The following is a 22,292-nucleotide window of genomic DNA, read 5'->3' on the forward strand; positions in this document are numbered from 1 at the left end:
GTAGTAAATGTCTATTCGTTGAACAGCCTATGATTTCTAAAATCTGTACTGTGCTTTATTGCTAATGGGTCCAAGAGACTCTTACAAACAATGCCACCTTTTCCGCATGTCCTATAAGTGTGTCCGCACAAAAGCTTTAGTCTCTTCCCCCTTGCTGGTGGGCAGTAAGTAGGGAGAAAAATGGACCTAACATTTTCCTACATTTTCTTTCTTTACTTAAACAGTAAGGAGGGAGTAAACTGGGGACCCTTATCTGTTCAGAGTCTCACCCCCCCCAGTGGGGACTCAAACAGATTTAAGATGTCCTTCTGGAGAAGAGCCTAGCAGGGCTTCAGAACAGAGACATGGGTTACAATTGAAATAGCTTCTAGGGCGGTAATGGACTATTTTCATCCCAGTCATCAAAATTCGGGCTATTTACTGAAGAACTTGAGCTCAGGCATATAGGATTAGTTGGAATGTATTAATTCCTCTGGTGGAAATCTAGACTTCACTCTTCAGGTCCTGACCTTTAAGATGAATATATTTGCAGTGTTTAATTCTGCATTGCACATGTTTGTGGTAATGACTGAAGATCTGAAGAAAAATTTTGAAGACTATTTGCTATTAAGAGAAGCATTTTAAATTATCTTCAAATAGACCACAAGTGTACATCAGAGCAGCATTCATCTGTTTGGGGTTAGTTTCTACGGCTGAATGAGTATTTTGTAGTAAATAACCTACTTAATTGATTTAACCTTTCTCTGTTTGCATATTTTCTAAAGATACTTCATAATTTTCTTGGATTAGTGGAAATTACTCTTTCAATAGGTTCTCTGAAGATCACCTGTAGATTGTTTACATTTGAAAGACTCGCTATTCAAGATCAAGAATGTAAGATCTTTCTGAACATCACTTGCCATGCATCGTCATTTCTGTTCACAAATTAGGATACATTTCTGTTGAAACTGCTCCGAGCTACAAGTTTAAATCCACTTTGTGAATAGTGTCATTATTTGCAAAAGTTCTTCAACACTCCTGTCTGTGAGCTCATCTGCGGGAATATTCAAAGGAAGTAAATAGAAAGAAGACAAACAGCCAAGATGCATTCACTGTTTTTCTTGAGTGAATATTCTTAGAAAATATTTAGAAGTATTGGCTCTGTTATTAGTTATATAAATATTCATACAAATCTGTCTATCAGATTGCCTCCCTGAAATTACTCAGGTTTTTTTAGTGACTTGGAGAGAAAAGTCTCTTAAAAATATATTCCTGCACATTTTCCAGAAGTATAATGGACTGGATATGGCCTTATAAATTACAGGCTTTCCCATACTCATCCAGTCATGGGGCCAAATCTCAAAGTTAACTTTAATGGGATTTTGGCTCAGGGAGGTTGGAGGAAGGGCTTAGCCTATGATTTGGAGGTTGGAGGAATTTAGCCCATGATTTATACTGCTTTCAGAAATTGCTCAGTGAAAAAAAAATACAGCAATGGTACTTAACATAGTACAGTTGCATGTAATTTATTTTCTGCATAACCCACATGAAATTTAATAAGATATAAAAAACTCACATTTTTGACCGAAGACTTACAAATTCTAGCTTTAGTGAAAATAACTACTGGCTTCTCAAATGAGTTGATCGAGTAAGGTAAAAAAGTGGAAAACATCTGTTCATTGCAACGTGGTTTATTTGATTATTTTTCTTTAAAAAAAAGGGAATTGCATTTCATGAGACGCACTAACATATGATAGAAATTAGGAAATGTGCTATAGCTGTGTTCTCAGCGGGGATGAAAAATGAGAATGCTCTGGCAGTCTGGGGAGATAGGGTTCAAACTCCAGGGCCAGGAGTTATATTAGTCTCCAGGATAAAAAGACTGATTTTCATTAAAGACAGTGGTACCCACTGCCTTTAAACCAGGAAAAAAAAATTAAAAAATTGTGGATTTAGGAGCTTCCTTTGCAGAATATCGTAAGTTGGAACAATCACCATAAAGAAAACTGTTGTAAGCTATCAGCTTTGATAATTTCTCCATAGATCTTTATACACACTTGTGTGTGTTTGATGATGAGATATCAAGACAAAGTGGCAATCAAACCCTGATGTAGTCAATTCAAACAGGTTTGTGGCAAATAAATGGAATTCAGTGAATAATACTGTTTGTGAAGTTACTGAGGTAAACCTTAAAGCAAAGCAAAATGAATAAGCAAAGCAGAGAGCTGCCCGCATCCACTGGGGATTTCATCCAGCCTGCCACCCAGAGAATAGCTGCCAGCCACAGGGGCTTTGCTCTGCACCTAAAGAATTTGGCATCCTTTGCAGAAGAGAATGGTACAAAATTGGCAATGATGTATATAATTTTACTTAGGTGTAGTAGAAATTCTTCTCATGGAACATGTATGTTGATTATAGACCCAGGGACTGTTAAAACAAGACAAAAGAAGAAATGCCCAAATTTTAATTGCCAGCAGTTCAGTAAAACTTTTCCCGTATAGCCACAGGGCGAATATGTGCTTGCTGTTCTTTACAACTATAGCACAGCAGCTAAGAGACACTGGCTTTACATGCTGTGCAAGGATGACTCAGATTAGACGCTGGGAACAGACTGCCTGGGGCAGCTTTGATGCTGGAGGTCTGTAAGAAGGAATTAGATAAATATTTGTCAGGAATACAATAGATATGGAAAACCCTGCCTTGGTGCAAATGGCTGGATCCCTAGCAGCATTCCCAAACAAAGCAATGTATACAAAGCTACAGCTTAGGTCAAAGCTATATATTCAATAAACCATAATCAGAAACTCCTCACTATTATATTCTTTTGACACCCATAATTAGTCCAAAACAACGTTTCTAATTGTACTGTTCAGGCTTTACATTTAACCTAAACCATGTATTTCCCTATAAGTAAATACACAGATAATCACAAATTCCATTATTTATTTATTTTTTTTTTCAGGAGGGACACTGTTGCTTTATGCTCAGAAGTCTACACTAAACATTTAGAATTCCACTAAGGGCAAAATCTTTCCCTTGCATGCAGTGTTCTCAGAAATGAGGTCAGGCATTTCTCAATCCTTGGCAAGAAAACTTTCTGACTCATTACTCCACCACAAAGCATCCAGAATTTCCCCTTGGGTTCCAGTCAAATTGTTTAAATACTTCGGAAAAATTTGTCTTTGACATCCCAAGAAAGGGAATATAGAAAAGATGTCCTCATAGCATGAAAGAATTAGGGTCCTCTTAGATTTAAAGCAGAATGTCTTCCAGTTTCTGAGCTATTATTATTTATTAATTCATGCAGTGGGCATCGCAAGTGCTGAAGTGCTTTACAGAATTACAAATTCTACTGTAAAAATGTGCATGTGAAAGTTCCATTGTTATGGACACTGCTGACACATGACCAGTTTTCTCGTAGGACTCAGAAATCATCAGAAATCATCATTATCTTGGTGTGGGGATGACTAAAACACCCCTGCATGATTGCTGGGCACTTCCAGATTCCCCAGAGCTTCTTGGTCCTGACATTATGACATCAGGTGCTCACTTAAAGTGCTTTGAATGCCTCCTGCGTTTTCACTTAATGATCCTATATGCTCATCCAAGCCTTCTTGTGGTCAGAAACGATCTAGCATCTCCCATGGGAGGGCAGGTAACTCCGGGTAACTGACACTGCTATTCACTTGTGTCTTTAGAGAGCCTACATACTCTGAGAATGGCTTACACAAAAAAGACTGTGAGAACTCAAGGCTGGTAGGGAGGAAGGACAAATGGCAACACTGAGTTGGTGATGAATTCATATTCCTACATCACGTACCCATCTCGAGCAAAGGGAAAAATGAGGTAAGCAAGGACCACTCTCACTGTGTTGGAGTGGCGAAAAATGGAAACTTCTCCCTCAATAAAATGGCAATTTTGTTAGTGAGAAAGCAGACAAGATCTCCTGCCTTTTAATGTGCTACAAAGCAGCTGTAAGGCAAGACAACTGGTAAGGAGAAGCTTTTCCTGAGAAGAGAAGCCCCTGCCTGTGTACATGGCTGACCACTATGCCCCTTCTGTCTCCTATGAATTGGTCCTATAAACTCTAAGACTGACTTTGATACTGGAAGGACAATGTTAAAATGATTGTAGGATTCCCAGATGGTCCCAAACACCAGACAAGTTTCTCCAGAAGCATTCATATACCTAGATGGTGATGTTTCTATGTAAGCTTAAAGTAAGTAAATAAATATACTAAATTAATTAAACTGATCAGTTTGTGATCTTAAAAATGCAGAATTATGCTTACACAATTAGCTGTTTCCAAGCCTTATCTAAGGCATGAGACGGAAGGAAAATATTACTGCTTTACTTTGTGCACAGGACTTGTCCTGGAGCTGGAGACTTTAGGATGGCTTAACACCATTTCATACTTCTATCCCTGCATGCTGCAAAGGGCAGGCCCTCCATATGTACCCCTGCTACTGCTACCTCTAGTAATCACATCATCTAATCCTGCCTAGAAAATTTCTCTTTCTGACAAAAAGAAAGCTTTTTCACCCCATTTAACCCATATTGGAAAGCAGTAACAGAATATCATTTGCTTAGTGCATGACTATATATCCAGGGCAAAGTGGTAACAGGCTGCTTTAGAGAAGGTGAAGTGTCATGTTAACATATTATATTTCAATATTAATAATTTGATTTAATATTTAATATTTCCTTTTTAGTGTTTAGATAAGAATTCAGCAAGCTTTCTCAATCATCTCCCACACTTCAGCTTCTTGAATATTGTCTGCCCTGTCCCTCACAGCACTTATTCACACATTAGGAAAATATTGACATGGTGTCGCTATCCTATTTGTGCAAAGGTCTCCTCTGCTGTTGACACGTCTGTGCCTTTAATCAGCCATAAGAGTTCCGATGTGTCATACAACCCGTGACAGACTTTTATAAGCCCAACCCAGTAGCTCTGAAAACTCCCAGTGACTGAAGTGGGAGTTTAAAATGTTTAAGGGCAGCAGGATCAGAGCAGTTCAAGCAAATGATCCCTGCCTGCATTCACAGAGGACAAAGTGAAAACTCTTGACTTTTAAACAGAGCTTTACTTACTGGGACTTCCAGCACCATATTTTTCATCACTTTTCGGCTTTACATAGCCAATGATTATTGTGATTAAGAAAGTGCTTGACTTTGTTTTCATTCAGAGTAGCAGAAAAACTCTTTTTTTATTAGCATACTACACAGTGGTTCCTGGGAATTCAACAGCTTCCAGGTCTTCAGGATCAGGCCCTGATTGAACTCATTTCAGGAAATCTTGAGACTGGAAAAACTGGCTTTTTGCCAGAAAATGAGTTGAGTAGATTTTGTTGCTTAGACCAAACAGATTAGTCCCATCCTCCAGAGCTTCCTGATCAGTTAAAGATGTTCTTTTTTCAAGATACTTTTGTCCCAAAGCAACATTTATGTTTCCCCCCCTTTTTACTGCTCTGTTTTTGTCATTAATAAAACCTGCATATATTTGCTTTCTGTTTCTGAAGAGTTTTTTTCTTACTTAAAGAAGTTTAAAAGTCTGTCTACCCCTCACTAGCACAGGATTGTAGACTGGGCAGCCAAGCAATTGTAATCCAGCCAGTAACTCACTGAGCTCCTGAGCAGATGAGTCGGACAAAGCTCTCACTGTGAGCGATGCTGGGATTCATTTCGGAAGCAAGGCTTGTGGGAGAAAACATAAATACAGGACTATGGAGTTGTTATTCATTTCAGCCTTTTCCCCTACTCTTGTAAAAGGAACTGTTCTTATACTGGACACTGCAGAAGACAGTAGTGGGTGTTTGCTAGGCTCCTGGTGACCTTAAGAGCCCTGAGAGCTTTCAGTAAGTTGTATGAGAATGAAATGTCACCAATTTATTACCATCCTGGTTTTGCTACCTTGTGATAAATGCATGAGCTGTACCACAAGGCAGACACTTTACAAGTTATTTGTGTTAACATGGCAGTATTATTCCTCCCACCTTAGGCAGCAAACTAACTGCGGCATTTAAGTGAAAAGCTTCATTTTCCACTTCTTACCTGAGCAGTGGATTCAGGCAGGCAACTCTGGATTTTTGGATGTCTAAATCAGCTAATAGAAAAGCCCCTCTCTTCCCTAATGAAGACAGCTTCTCCTCCTAACTTGTTTTTGGTGGTAGACTGAATGCTTTAATCTCCCCTGCCCCATCCAGACCGGTTTCAGAAGTTTTGCAATGCTGAAGCAAACTAAGGGAGGAAACAGCGCAGATAACGATGGAGTGTCAAATAATAGCCTTGCATACACCATACTGAACAAGGGCTTTCTAAAGGCTGTGTTTTATTTTGATGGGGTGTGTGTGCAATTTAGATTCTGTTTAGCTTTTAAACTGGCAATGAAAGGACAAAATGGAGCAAGTTAAAGTACACATTCACTTGGGTGCATCTCACCTTCAGCACTGTTCTGGTGGTTTGTTGCTACATTTTAAGAAGAAAAACTACCATAAAAATGATTTCAGGGCATAAAGCTTAGATTTGGGAGTGAAATTTTTTCAAAGCTTCAGAGTATGTGAAATGAAAAATGTGGTTCTGCCTGTTGTGGAGGTGAGGAAGGAGAGCAGTTCAATTGTAGACCTCAGATTTCTGCATGTCCTGGCACAGTCTGCGCTCTGGGTTTTCATTTAGCCCTGCACATATCTGTTCAGCTGCTCTCTTCTCTCCTGAGTATGCAAGAAATGGAAGGTTTTGAGGAGGAGAGGAATTTATGTAATTAACAAATAGAGATATTTTATTGGTTTTTTCTAAAGTGTCACAAAATCAGAAAACAAATGGAAGAAACAGTCATTGCGACATCTTGTCAATTCTACTCTGCCTTTCCTCCCACCCTCATAGGCTGTGCTGAAATGCAGCTATCTGCAAATCTGTAAGGTATGAATCATCTCACACATTGCCGAGGTGAAACCTGACAACTGTTTAACAGCACCGCTGCAACACTATGGAACATTTTAAGACAGGAAATTAAGAATACCTGAGCCAACTAAGGCCACAGGGGGAAGTTTAGATGGACAGAATTTAATTACTCGTGTTGGAATTTGGCCAGGACACCAAAATTTACACCCCAGCCCTCCTGTAAAGTGCCATCAGACCTTTAATACTAGCAACTGGTCAAAACATCAGCTTTAGATCTGCTCCAAATGAGAACAGCACTAAAAGTTGTCTAAGACCTGCTGAGGCATTCATTTAATACTGACTGACAGGAAAGACTACAACATCCCGAGTCAAGCAAACCAGCTATAGTACAAGAAAAATACCTTTGCTAGCAGCACTGGAGGCTTTTCTTCTCTAGAGGTAGCCTAATAGTCTTAATATTTTTAGGAAAATTCTCTGCATTTTCAGAAATGCATCAAGTGACTTGGCAGTCTCCTCCCCCCCCGCCTTTTCATTATCTCAGAAATAAAGGTATCCTTGTGCTGCCCTTGCAGAGCCCCCAGGTATACTTGAGTGCTCAGCCTCTTGTTTATTGCCATTTATACTGTGGAAAAGAGGCACACCATAGTGAATAACAGTGTGTTGACTTGAAAGGGAATGTTAAAGCCTGAAAGTCCATACTTTTTCACTTCTCACATTATTTTTCTAAAGAAAGCTGTATGGTATTTAATGTTTATTTGTGGGGAAGATGAAAAATCCTGTGGGTTATCTTTTCTAGAAGAGTAGGATTTCTACAAATCAGAATCCTTGAAATTCCGTAGGCTGAGGAATTATGTCAGCCCTGAAAAGCATGGATTCATTACTCACATCTTGTTACTCTGTTGACATAATTCCCTAACAGACTGGGACATGAGGTGTCCCAGTTTGATACTTCAACCTACAGTCACTGCTTTTGCCTTCTTTAAATAGTAAACAATTCTGTGTCTGAGCTCCTGTTTTCAAAAGTCCTTTGAGTAGTGCATCTATGCAAAAAAGAAAATCTGGGTTAGCTGTGGGCCACCAGCAATTTATCAAGCAGTATTAGTTATGTCTGTGGGATATTTTTCATTATCTGAGGATTATTAATAGAGACACTATGTACATGGTGATTATTCCTTGACTAATAATTGAGATAATATTGATATGAAGGCTAGTTTCATTAACACCTTAGTAAAAAGACTGTAATGGGAAGGATATTTTTTCCCTCCAATTTGTAATCAAAAGTTATTTAATAGTAAAATCAGACTTTACTTATAACAGAGGTTGCAGACTTTGGGAGTTGGCAGAGCCAGCTTCTGGGCTGCTGGGAGCCAGACTCTTTTTGATCTTCTTATTGAATGGTTTCCTTTGATCACCTAGACAATAGATCATAAAAGAACAGAGCTTTTACCCATATCTCCCCAAATTTGCAGGTAAATAATGAGATGGTCTGAACTGAGGCTGGAGTGTAAGATTTTTAACAAACAATTCTTCCCTTTGATGTAGACTTAGTAAAATTAGCATATAAATGAGCAATGCTGCTACATAAGGACATGTGGCTGAAGAATAGGGATAATTGGACTGAGTGGGTTAGTTGCTAAATGAGGTCGTTTGCTAAATGACCCACAGTTAGACTACAGGTGTGTTGGTTTTGTGAGTGGGAGATGAGATTTGAACAATGGGGTATGCTCAAGTTGGGGACCCCCAGCCGGTGTGGGTGAGGACTGGAGCTTTGTAGCTGGCCTGGAAAGCACAAAGTTGGGTGGGAGGCAGAGGAGACGCAGGCCATGCCTCTGTGGGAAGAGGTATCCTAAACCGATGCTGTAATGTCAGGATGTGGTCCATTATACTGATATTTGTCTTCATCAAGTATGCAATGCTATTCAGTATGCTAATTCATAAATCTCTGGAGGTCCATTTGCTGTGTTTGTGAAGAAGGACCATTATACTGAAGTGTCTGCCAGGGCTTGCACAGGTTAAATTCACCAAACTCAGAAAGCTGAAACAAGGGTTTAGTGTGGTTGTAGCAGGTTAACATTAGGATCTTCGAGCCTCACAGCTTTTAATTTCATCAAAGTCAGAGGAATTACCTATCCCAATGGGAAACTGACACCTCATTACAGGTACCTTGGCCTCTCTTCTCTCTGTGTGTCTGGGACAGCCCCCTGGCACCAAAATGACTTTGTTGTTCCATAGCAGGGACACATGGCTGGAGCTCTCCCAGTAGCTCAGGTGTTCCCTGGTTTACTAAATGAAAAAGAAGTTACATAACTAATGTGTTAAATTAAATACATTAAATTAAATAAAATAAATGAAGTTAATTAAGTAATTTCGTTTTGAGTCAGGTTTCAACCAGAATTTCTTAGTATGCTTGAAAGAATCATGCTCAGTTCACTGGAGCTTGATACTTGGGGCAGTTCACCTGGGGCTTCTTTATCCATTCTGACAAAAACTGAATTTGAGACTGACAGGGGACAGTAGATGGGAGGGAGAGTGACACGTAAGTCACCTGAATGGCCAACAGGATAGTGTTGTGGTACAAAACCCAAGCTCAGATCTCCCCTTTGACTGGTTTGAAGGAAAGACATGGACTAAATTTCTTCACAGAGCGCCAGCATCCTTTGGATTTGCTGGTTGTCCTTTGGCTGAGGTACTATTGAGATCATCTTTGCCCTTCAACAGGAGGTGAGATCACCCTCCCTCTAGTGTAACCCTCATGTAACATGTGAGGCTGAGGACTGAATCCAGCTCTTTCACATCTTAAGTGAGTGTTAAGGGCAATATTTTTGCCAAGATATAAATGACATTTCAGTCTCTTGTGAGTGTAACCTGAAAAAAGGGTCTGTATGTCAGATTTCCCCCCATCATAACTCTACTTTCCTGCCCTCAGAGACCTGTTAGGACAGGACTCCATATTACTGGTGTGTGCAGCATCCCTCTGGGATCTTGCATTCACTGTTGGAGCACAGTCAGAGGCTTTTTAAGCGGGTGAAGATGGGCACAATGGGCTGCAGCAGCCAACAGGGAAGAGCCAAGTACCTGCTTTGACACAAATCTTTGATGCAAGACGAGGGTTTGGGGAGGTTTTGTGAAGGTGCTTGAGGTTGGAGAGCTCTGGGTGGATATGGACAAAGAGAATTTCATGCAGAGCATTAGAAAGAGATGTGTAGCATAACAGAGGCTGGGGGTTCTCCAGCTGGGACCTAGGCACGTTCATGAGAAGGAGCAAGGGATGTAGATGATTGTAATGGATGATTTGGAAACAGGAGTTTTGGCACGGGGGTGGGGCTAGGGTGTGGAAACGATGGGCACCAAAGGAAATGGATTTATTAAACATATCTTAGATGTTGGGTTTGAGGCAAGAGAATCTACTGCCCTCACCCACCTTTGGTACTGGCAGCAGGAGTAGCCTATCCCAACTAAACAGGGCTGATTTGTGTCAGAAGAATTGATTCAAACCTTTTCTGCACTTCTGAAATCTTTCTGTCTTCACCTTTTATATTTATTAGTTCAAAGTGATTCACCAAAAGTTGACCTGAATTCTTAAACTGCATTTCTTCTGGCAAATAAACTCTTCACTAAAAACATATGTGCCTGTCACTACACTAAGTGCATGCAGTCTATTTACTTGCTGTTTGGCTGATGGCTGGCCCTTTCCCAGCAGTGCAGAGGAGATGGAAGGCATTAAGAAAAGCCCTGAATATTGCTGGCTGAATTGTATGAAAAAAAAAAAAGGCTAGGGAGGATAGGAGTGAAATCCTAGCACTGTGAGTGCCACTTGGAGAATTTTGCTTCAAAGTTTCTATTAAAAAAGGAAAAAAAAAAGAAAATCAATGAAAGCCACCCAAATGAAACCCATGCGCAGCACTTTGAAACCACACCAGTGTGCCTCACAATGCATGGGATTGTAAAAATAAATAAATAAAGGGGCTTAGTCACAGGCAACGCACTTTAATGGTTCAGCTCAGTGTAGAATAACCTCATGAATACACATTCCAGAACTGGTCTCTTCATCACATGGAGGAAAGGAGCAGATGAGCTGCAGAGAGGCACAGCATATGCTAAGACTTCACTGCTTGGCTGCAGCCCTAGCACACCTACTGTCCCTGCAGAGCCTGTTATGCAGCGGGACTGAAGCTAGCCTTGTGCTCCTCTGAAACCTACAGGCAGAAAGGATGGGAAAACAGGACCACTGAACGTGAAGCTGTTGCTCAACACCACCCTTGGTACAAGACACAGAGGTCCTCAACAGAGCTACTGGTTCAGTTCAAGGTATTTTAAGTAGCAAAGAGGGTTGAGGAGACAGAGAATAATGACAGCTTCAAAAAGGGACTGAACTGTGCTGTGCCAATAGCCTGACTTGGATACACCAGCAAGAATTGTGTAAAGAAGGACAGGACTAGCCTGCTGTCCCTAGGCTAGTGTAGTAGCATTAGAAAATGGATGTATATCCTCTAAAAGTGCAGGTCTGTGGCTCAGGCAGGTGGCAGGGCACAGGAGGGAGTTTTCAGAGTTTCAGTGGGATAGGAGGTGTTTAAGGAGTTAAAGGGGTTAAAGCAGGCAACACCTGCTCCTGGGGCTTCCCTAGAACCGCACGTCCCTAGAACTGAAAACATACCTCATGGGATGATGAAGAGTGGAACAGAAAAAGAGTAGGTTTGGGTTTTCTTTTCTACACAAACGGGTCCATTTGGTGGCACAGGGAGGGAAATGTTTCCCTAAGAAAGAGGAACAGTCATCAAGGAAAGATATGGGAAACACAGAAATCACAGGCTGAAGTAGGCTTAGTAGGAAAACAACTGAGGGTTTGAAAAATTACCAGAAAAGTGATATTCTCAAGAGTACAAGCAATAGCACAGGCTCCACTGAAAATGAGGTTAGTTTTGGAAATTAACATCACATCTGTCTAGTTCCAATAAGCCTTGTCCATTTAAAAATGGAACTCATGCCACTAGATACCTGCTATAAATAATCAAATACATTATAACCTGGACATATCCTCTACGTAGAATAATCCTGCTATAAAAACTGAGAATAAAGGAATTTGCTGGATGACTAGCACTTAAGAAATTGTTCCCTGGTGGGTTGTTTGCAGCCTATTCTCTACTTCAGTAGGAGTTTATGTTGAATAACTCACAGCTGTGGATATACCTGCACAATGGAATTTGATACTACTAATAAAGGGGTCCAAATTGGCACAGCTCCAGTCAGGACTCATTAATGTTAAGACATACAAGTGTCTTGGGTCACGTAAAAGGCTGAGTGACTTCAGCGCAGAACCATGGATGGTTGGGTGGAGGGCTGGTACCAAGTGATGAAGGATGGGGCAGGGGTAGCTAACACTGAGCTGTGTGTGCTGTGCCCCTCACCAGGGCACCTTGTGCTTCCTGTGAGGAGCCACGGGTGTGCCACAAGGCCAGCTGAGCTCTGAAGCCTTTTATCTTTGTATAGAATGTGGGGTCCTCAGCACAGCCCTTTTGTGGGAATCTTCAGAACCTGGATTTAGGAACAACAAAAAGGGAGGAGTTGGTCCTACTTATGCACCGAAAATGCGATAAAACCACCCGGGTACACAACAGCTGTGCTATGTGAGGGCTGTTCACTTCTGGTCACATTTAAAACACCAGCTGCCACAAGAACATCCCAAGATGTGAGAGCAAGCTCACCTGGAAAGCCAGAGTTGACAACTCTTTATGATTTGTAGTTTTTTCCTGTATTGTGACTCCCCTGGATTAGTCAATTTTCAGATACTGAAGGGAACTGGGGAAGGGAGGAGAAAGATGAAATAACTGATGCTTTGGGTCATCTATATCACTTGTATGTCCTTCAAGCTACCTCTCTGCAATGTTTACAAGCATATTTCTGTAGAGAGCTGGGCAGGACATGATCTGTGTAATTCACTCTGCAACATCTTGGCTTAGTCAGGAGCCTTGAGAAAGGAACCTCATCAGCCCACCCCTGGCTAAATCAGAGGCGCTTATATCTGATACTCAGCTTTTAGCTACAGCATTTTTTAAGCATTTGTTTTAAATCAAAACCAAATTTGGGGTGCTTTTAGCTTTGTGAAAATGAAATCTGGAAAAAAATTATCAAAAAGTGTAGGTTCAAATGTCAATATTTGGAAGTAACCAAAAGAAAAAGTGGAGTCAAACTAAATGAAAAGGTTCTGGTTTAATAAAATAAAAAAATTAAGAAAACATGATTTTGGGGATTATTATATTTGTACATCTATTCTAGCTGTTTCATAGAAGCCTGCAGTCACAGGCAGAAAAGTCAAATGGCCACAAACCTTCCTACTGGAGAAGCACCGGTTTGTTGGAGATTGAGAGGTGCTGGAGGCGAGGTAATAGGTGACCTGGTGTAACAGTCCCAGAATAGCTGTGACTGCAGCCAGGCCTTTGATATGACAAAATGACTCCACTGGTTTCAAGGTAAGACTGCCCATTATGTCAAAGGTTATCTCAAATTAATCCGTCTGTTAATCAGTTAAAGGAGATTGTTGCAGTTAAAAAATCAGAACAATTTTGTGTTGACCTCTGTTATCACAGATTACTAAAAAAATCTATTGATAAAATTAATAAAAAGTAAAATCAATATTCCATTTCCTTTCCAAGTCTTGGTCTTGCAGCTGTGTGCCCACTCTGGTACCTGGCACCGCCTGCGTGAGGCCCACTCTGGAAGGTTTCCTTCATTACTGATTGCAGTTTTCTTCTTCAGTATATGGGCTTTTCTTGGAAACTGCTCTCTTGTAGAGTGCTCCTTTCTGGAGTAACAGACTGCTGAAAGGCAATCAGTACAGAGACCACTCCTTCCCTCCCCAGCAGTTCCTCTCCCTACTTGAGAACTGGCTATACTGCAGGTTTCGCAATAAAATCATACTTGACAGCTCTGTTTCCATTTGAAAAGCCCACATCCCACTACTGCATGGTCTTCAACTTAAAAACACTGCATCCCTGGTGAGTACCCCTGTTCAGTTACTTGTTATAAACTGACCATTAGTATTTTTTCCCCTCCCTCACAGGAATGCAGCTGGCATCTACAGTAAAGCCAAATGTTGAGATGTTGCTGTGTGAAATTTGTGGGTTAGGCCCTTCTCAAGGGAGTTCTGACTTAAAAGAAAGAAGGGAGGGAGGGGAATATTTAAAAATAATATATTTTCTGGGAGAAAGAAAGCTGATTTAGGTTATATTTTTCTGAGCCCTTAGGCTGAAATACCAGCAAAACATGGAAGTTTGTTAAGCAAAGCCAAAACCTGAAACTTCCTATCCCTGTTGACATAAAGCAGAAGAGTTAGTTGTGATATGTAAAAATGAAATTGCATTGCTCCTACAAAGCTTGGGAGCCACAATAAAGGCTCTTGATCACTGTCCAGGGACACCTTAGCTATGAGCCCCACTCCTATAAATTGAACTCCTGTAGCACTTCACACCTGATTCACATCAGAGGAGCTGGTGATTTAAGCACAGAGAGAGTCATAGAGCTGCTGAAAAACCTGTATGAAAAGATAGCTGTCTCAGTTGCTCACCTTTTGTTATCACCCTTTGGAACATGAGTTTAACCTGGAGAGGAGATTTCAAAGAAAACAGCTGAAAATTCCCTTTCAAAATGGAGTTTTCAATCAAACACAGACACAAGCCCCAGCATCCATCAGTTCCTAAATTTCACACATTCTGACTGCTGAATTTGATCTCTCTTGGCAACCCAGGAGCAGCCCACCTTGGTTTTGATGAGTTTGTCTGTGTGGAGCACAAGCGAGTCCTGCATTTTGTTTTACACGTGGCCAGAAGAAGACGGAAAGTTAAAAACTTTGGGCAAAGCAGCAAACAAATTTTCATAAGCTATCAAAGAGAGATGAAAGAAAATTGAATAGAAACAAACCCTCAACCCAGCATCTGAAAGCACCAAACACAGTCCTTAAAAGCTTTTCCAGTACTCAGACCCCCCAAGAGATCACTCAGGGAGGATAAAACTCTATGTGATGAAATGAGGGTTGCAGACGAATGTGATAAGGAGTGTTAAATGCTTGCTTCATACCAAACATTTGCTAAAACGTTTCCTAATGCACTTACAAAGGAGACGCTAACTTTATACATTATAGCTGTTCAATATATAATTATACATAGTATCTCAGATGAATTCAGAGTTGTTGAGACAGAGCTATTAATTAAACTGGGGCAATACACAACTTGAAGATCTCCAGAGATTAGACAGAATTCATTTTAGCATGAAATAAGAACTGCGTTGCTCTCCCCTATCCCCAAACACACTCTAACAACTGTTCTCATGCCATATCACAACTGGCAAGATCTTGGACACCTGAGAAGCATTTTTACCATAAAGGACTGTGAAAATATAACAAAAATAACCCAAACCTTAAACCTCTCCACCCTTGTAAACCCCCCCCCAGCCATGCACAGAAAGAAAAGGAAAACAACCTGAAGAGTTTTAGACTCCACTTACGAGCACAGACTTAAAGGATCCTAAGTGGGAATGTCCAACAGGCATGGAAGCACCCTGGGTGGACATTTATCTGCATTCAGCTGAAGCGTGTTCTCCCACTAATGTACTGTAATGGCATTCAGCACCTGAGCTATCTGGGATGCATTTAGTAACGTATCCAAACAGAAGCTTATCAATCTCTTCCTGTTCCTTGTAAAGTTGATGGAAGCACAGTCAGGAGCTGGGGTAGTTGTGCTCTGTTGTGCCTAGATGCTTTTTATAAAGTTTTGATTCTGTGTGCACAAGTATATTATTCTCTGATGTCATCTTTACTGCATAATGGTGTTTTAAATTGTGCTTATGGATTAAGACTGCCCATAGACACATTAAAATTATTTCTTGGTGTAAGGGATATAGCTCTTTTATTTCAGAACTGATTCGTAGGGTCATAGAAGAAATGCTCCTGCAGTTAGATTGCTCCATCACTGTTCCTAATAAAGACTCTCCCTTGAAAAGAAAGGGTACTAGTGGCTGTCAAAATAACACACTAAATTAGAACAGATTTTAATACTGTGAATGTTCAGTGGAAATTCATATTTTCTCATGAAACACAGCAGCATGGTCCATACATTTAGAGACTTCCAAAAGTGATTCTTTATCCAAAGGTACCATCTGCCATTCTCCAATGCTGGGATACCACCAGACTTCCTGGTAGAAGCATAATGATACACCAGCATAACATCAGTTCTATGGGATGTTAAATATTCAGTAACTCCTCTTACATAGTAGAAGATTTGGGCCTTAGCCTTGTATAAAAATATACTGTCAAAAAGCAAGAAAAAACATACAAATCATCCAGTCCCACACAGTAAATCCAACTGCTGGGGTTACATGCGCCCCAGGGCAGCTTTAATTTGGACATGCAATATATCACCATAGGGCTACTTGATCAGAGTTGCAGTCTCAGTAAATTTTTTCAGGACTATTCAATTTCCATTAGCAGTTTCTCCAGGATATATTAGCATAAACTGGGTTTCCTTCAATATCAATCATCCATGTTTTCTCTTTCATCCTGTCATTGCTAAAATGGGATTTTCATGGAGGTCATGAAATTGCAAAATTTAGCCTGTTCTTACAACTCTTGTATCATTTAGGCTCCTTTAATGGTGTTTTGCAGCAGAAGCTGGGCAAGGAACCTCTCTCTTAGAGAAAACCCAGAAATGCCCAGTGTTTTGCCATTCCATTCAGAGGTTTCCTTCCCCTCTAGCCCCATCTCTTTCTACACACTTCATGACTTGTTTTCCTTGGCAGCTCTCTGGTCATTGGGTACTTTTGCTCTGTTCCCCAAGGGCGTAAGTTGGCTACACTTCCCTAATGTGTGAGTGTATCACCTTCTTCAGGACCAAGGTTACAAATCAGCCACTCATGACTTTCACAGAGCCTCATGATGCTGCAAGCATACAAATAGTATACAAATCCCAAGGTCCCTTCCAGAGTGAATTATCCTACAGCCTTATTACATTCATACACACCAATGCATAGATGATGAAACATGAGGATACCTTCTTTCTGAAAAGACTACAAAGCTGCAAATCCTGCTTATGAAAAGGGAGAAAGTAGGAGCTTTAAGAACTGCTGTGTTCTCACGAGGTGCAGCTGGTGAGACCAGCCCGTGGCTCATGTGAGGTGGGAGCTCTCCGGGAAGGGCACTCTGCTGACCCAAGCCCCAAAACAATATTAAGATTCCTAAACAAAGGAATTCCAAGAATAACAAAACCCACTAGTGCTTATGGCTCTTGCATGGTCCAAGTCCTTTGAAACAGCAACCAGCTCAGTTATCAGTGCTCTTAGTCACTTTATTAATGATGTGATTCTCCTTTTCTAAGTAAACTGCTGGAATTTCCTCTCTCTGATTTGTGAGGGCATTTCTCAGGGCCAGCATTTCCCTCCATTTTGCTAAAACAAACAAGAGCTTTCTCTTTGAATGTATTTCAGCATCATGAGATAAGTTTCCTTCCTCCTTTTAATAATTGCAGGGCTCCCCAGAGGAAAGTCTCAACAGCATTATTTCCTTCCAATTTCTGAGAGAGGTACAATGTTCTTGTAGGTGGTGAGATTAGATTACAGTAAAATTAATTGTTGGTTTCAAGCGTTCATTCTTCAGGCTGCAACCACAGCTCTCATAAACTTGTTACTTCAACTCACCTGCGATCTTTATTCACGTTTTCTACTTTCAGCACCAAATAGTTATGGAGCTGCAGTGTCATTTAACTGCAACCCACACCCAAAAGGCATAAAGTCCAGTAGTTAACGTGATCACTGTACCTTAATTCTCTACCTGTAGGGAGTGTTCCCAAGGACAAGGCACAAACACATGGGTTCAGACACATGAACACAGTCTCCTCGATGAGTTTACTGTGTCATTTCAAACATGGTAAGAAAAGCTCATGTAGTAGCCCAGGGCACAGGGCTGAAGGAAGCAGCAATGCCGAGGCTGCGTGGTCAGCTGCTGCCCACCTCAAACCACTTCACTGAGCCGGCCCATTTGCACATTTCTTTTATGAATAAATAAGTGAATAAATAAAATCAGCTAGCTCCGTCTGTTGTTCACCCCAAGCACAATAGGGTGGATTGATAGCTGGTAGACAGGGTTTTTGAGGAGATATGGAGAAAGTGTCCTTCCAGATTAATTCAAGGACGGCACTCTAAGGAGTCTGTTACCCATTTTTCAAGTGTTCCTGTTTTTATTTACTGAAACAACAGGAGTAATATGACACCATAAATCTTTTAAAAATTGAAATAGTAGTGCCAGTTATGAAAGATTAATACTAAGCAACGCCTTTTAGAATGTGCTCATGGAAAAGTAATACGAATGATTAGTGTTTTTGAACATTAGAATTACAGTGGATAATTGTAATGTTATATCAGCTATATAGGAGCCTTAATGGAATACATTGTGAATTTGATTATTTACATGGAAAAATTGGGGCTGATATAGTCACTGAATGATAGACCTACACTTTCGTAGCTCCTGCAAATGCTATGAAGGAGCGACATTGCTATCTATGCTGATGCACTCAGTCATGTTTGCTATTTAGCTGTAAATTCTACCCTACAGTCGATATCCTTGTGCTCCAGTTCCTACAGAATCCTGTAGTGCCTTTTAGGCTATCTTCCTGTAAGGCCTATTATAGGTACCAAAGTTCATCAAAGGAGGATTTTGTTTGCAGAACAGGGCCCATGTTGGCAGCTGAGGTTCATCCTTCAGGCAGGGAGGGAGATGACTCCTGCTGAAGTGGCCATGCAGGGTCCCTTTGTCCTGTATATCTTCTCCAAAGGTGGTTTCAAAACCGTTTGTTGGAATCACATTCAGCAAAAGCATGATTAAATAGTATGTATGCATGTTTGGGAGGCACATTTCCCTAGAGCGGCTTCTGGGTATACGTACTGCAACTCAGAGAATAAAACAGGGGCTCTTCAGATGCTTTTACGATGTCAGCAATATTAAAAGTACAGTTTCAGTCAAGACCAAAACCTCACTCCCCTGCACAAAAGGCAGGATTGTGTATATTCAGTATCTCTGTGTTGGTAATTCTCCCTGCATTTGCCACCTTGCAGGGCTCCTCAGCTGCCTTGGGATGCAGGTGGGTGCCTCTGGGCTCAGCCGAGGGGCTTTACACACTGGGCTGTAGTCAGAGTGGCTGCACCAGCCCAGGGGCTTTGCTTGCTCCTGTGAACAAGTGATTTGACAGCAAAGGGAAGAAAAAAGGAGAATTCTTAAAACCCTCTCAGCCCCCGTTGAGGGACTCATCATAAAACTACGAGACAGAACTCAGCAGAGTGGAAATCCCTGCTCTGATAAGCCCAAGCCCTAGAAGGCGAGGGATGCAGAGTTCATTGTGGAGGGGCGCTTGCTAGATGTCCTCACTCCCTTGTGCTCAGCTCTCACTGATGCTACCTACCCAGGGTGTTACACATCATTAATGTTAGAAAAGAGCTTCTAACCAAATTGAGCTGTAAGTGATTCACACCTGAAATGTAGACTTCCTTTTCTGCTGGAAGAAGACTGTAATTCAGTGAAACACCAATTCTAAAAATTCCTGGTGCATCATCCTGCACATGGGTTTGTGTCTTTTGCATGCAAGGAACTGTAAATGTACCATATAAGAGCATATTTGTTAACACAGTTTATTGGCACACTTATTGGCAAAGCATACATAAAATACAGTTGTATTATATAACACACTGACTCACTGTGTCTTTACATGATGAGTTGAACATATTAATATGCAAATGAAAAAAATTAGTTTCTCTTATAAAGTTTCACATAAATACACCAGAATAATAAAAAAAAAAACAAACCAAAACAACCCCCCCCAAAACCCCAAAACCAAAACCAAAAAGAAAAAAAAAGGTAAACCAGAAAAAGGTTTGAGGGCTTTACAAAAATATTATACAAGAAATATACTATGAAAAGAAATAACAACAAAGCCAACTCAGGTACAATAACAAAAACACAAAAGTTTTAGATTTATTAAGCTGCCCACAAAGTTAATGGATTACATGGCTTTAAAATATCTGGATCGACAGCAATTTTACAAAGCATAAACTCTCATAGGACTGGGTGTCTTTTTCCACATAAAAATATTTCTCATGTCTTCGATGAAAAAAAGACATTTCTTGTTTCAGTTTTTTGTATTAAATGATGGAACGAGAATCTACTGGCATCAGCTAAACGTAAATGAAAAATGCTGGATCCTTGAAATGTTTAACCGATGAAAGAAAAGTTAAGGAAAGAACAAAAGTTACTTTAAATTACTTTTCCTTAAAAACTGATCTTTTTCTGAAACAAGAAATTTCAGGTGCAAGTTGAAAAGCAGAAAATATATTACAATTGTAAAAAGTTTTACATAGTTACCTTAATGAGATCCTGAGCACTGATGACTTGTTTCAATATGGCCATTGTTTGATGAGGAAAAAAACAACCCCTTCCAATAAAATACATTGTCAGAAATTTGCCATGAGATGCTATTTAATTTTCAATTATTTTAACTGAGGTCAGTGCCAGTATCACATTGCATGTGAATGCTTCCAAGAAATTTATATGGAAGCTTATACAAGATTTTTCCCTAATTAAAAAAGTTGGATAGCTTTAGTTTAGAAAGAGATACTTTGAAATGATATCCATTGAAAGGTGTGTTTTTAGATTTTACTTTGAGGAATGCTGTGCAACAGTAATTAATAACCCACTGACATACACTGCAGTGGGTACTGCTGCAGAATAACCTATTGGGAAGCTTGTGGTGTGGGGTTTTCAGATTTAGTCTCCTGGTTAGCAGGAGGTTTGCTGTTCCACGGGCTGTTATTTCCCAGTGCAGGTGAATTGTTGAAATCTTCTTCATCATCCATGCCATTTGCTGCATCATACTGTGTATTCTCTAATCTAGTGATAAGCCTTTCATCTTCATCCCCAAATTCGCCGCCCATCAGAGTTGGTTCTCCTACCACCATCACATCCTGTGAACAGCACCCAATATTTGTTATATGGAAACCTTGAGAGAGAAAAAATCAACTTAAAAAAATCATGTTAGAGAATTTGCATCTCTTAACTTTGTGACATTTGAACAACAGAGTTAAAAGTTCCTGCATAGTAGGAACCAGGAGACAGGCTTACATTTTATTGCTAATTTTAATGAAAAGGTGTAACACATCTCTCTAGTAACACATCTCTCTAGAGCTTATGGCTCTGGATCTCAGAAACCCCAGAACTGAAAAGCTGGTAGTCTGAAACAAGTGCATGATTTTAAGCAAATAAGCAGGCCTTAAACTCCTGCTTGAAATATTTAGCCTTCATCCAGTAATTCTTTCCTGAGCCATTTTATTTGGAAAGGCATCAGGGTGTGTCTCGGCTGGAACTTGGCGAGATGCGTATTTTAAAAGTAGTTTAAAAGAAACCACATTTCTTAGACATCTCCAATGCGGAGCACAGCACTCTAATAAAGATGGTAACTCTTATCCAAGTCAGCCAAGCCCTTTTACGCATCCAATATACTTGACATTCTGCTACTTAATTATGGTAATTAATTTAGGTAAAGTTTTCGATAAAAACAATGTTCACACTGATTTGACAATTTGCATAGCTAATTAAGTCATTAGCAAAAACCTGCTGATTGCCAACAAGCCCTGAATTTACCATCTGTTATTTCATGGTGCCTGTCACCTAACTCCATGTAGGCAACCCTGCCGCCAATCTGTGCAGTAAGAGGACCAATCTGTCCAGCTGGTACCATAAAAGGAAGATGAAGAGTGCTAATTATAATTACACTGATGAAGCTAGTAGTCATCAAAAAATGAAGCATGCAAGAAAGAAAGAATTCATCTAATCACTGCTTTAAGTACAAATTGTCCTTCCATGAAAACAAGTAAACCGCCTACTGTACTCCAGTGCATCACAGATTTGCTGCAAAAAACCTAAGCAGCATGGGATAGAAAGGTGCAAACTTGAGATTGGAAAGCAAAGGTGCAAAGCCAGAGAGCTCTCTTGTTCTCTCTGTTCAATGGAGAATCAGGCTGCTGTGCTAACTGCTACAGAAATATGTGGGATGCATCTTTTCATGCAGCTCAGGTGGCAGGGCATCAGCTAGCATTTGGTAAAAGTGCAGTAATTCCAGATGTCTAGCTTTGTACCTGCTGATTTAACAAGCCCTTCCAAGAATCCTAGCCATCAATAGACTCATATTTTAAAGGATCTGTTCTTCCTTAGGAATGTAAAAGCATTTATAAAAAGCAAACAGAAGACAAATGTTTGCATTTAATAAGGTTTCTTTTTAATCAGCTATGTACCTCGTTCACCATGAACAACACCAGTTGTTGCCTGCAAGTATTTACAGTTTCTCATACCCCTCAGCAAAGGCTGACATGCTACAAAAGAATGTTTA

At 40.3% G+C, this 22,292-nt stretch overlaps 1 protein-coding gene across 12 annotated transcripts in view; it reads right to left on the bottom strand.

Moving 5' to 3' along the window:
• Positions 1–19,855: 19,855 nt before the first annotated feature.
• The window catches only part of LDB2 (LIM domain binding 2), a 387,404-nt gene continuing 384,967 nt past the window's right edge, over positions 19,856–22,292 (bottom strand). For 6 of the 12 annotated variants that reach the window (XM_061379723.1, XM_061379722.1, XM_061379720.1 and 3 more), the window contains one exon: positions 19,856–20,871. In XM_061379723.1, the coding sequence (XP_061235707.1) occupies positions 20,641–20,871 (231 nt within the window). In that variant the 3' untranslated portion in view covers positions 19,856–20,640. Of the gene's footprint in view, positions 20,907–22,292 lie in introns of all 12 variants that reach the window. The other 6 variants (XM_061379727.1, XM_061379729.1, XM_061379725.1 and 3 more) reach the window with 3 other exon arrangements.

This window comes from Neopsephotus bourkii, unplaced genomic scaffold (assembly GCF_033783945.1).
Source record: "Neopsephotus bourkii isolate Nb327-2 ecotype Australia unplaced genomic scaffold, CSIRO-AGI_Nbou_v1 NB_1780, whole genome shotgun sequence".
Lineage (NCBI taxonomy): Eukaryota > Metazoa > Chordata > Aves > Psittaciformes > Psittacidae > Neopsephotus > Neopsephotus bourkii.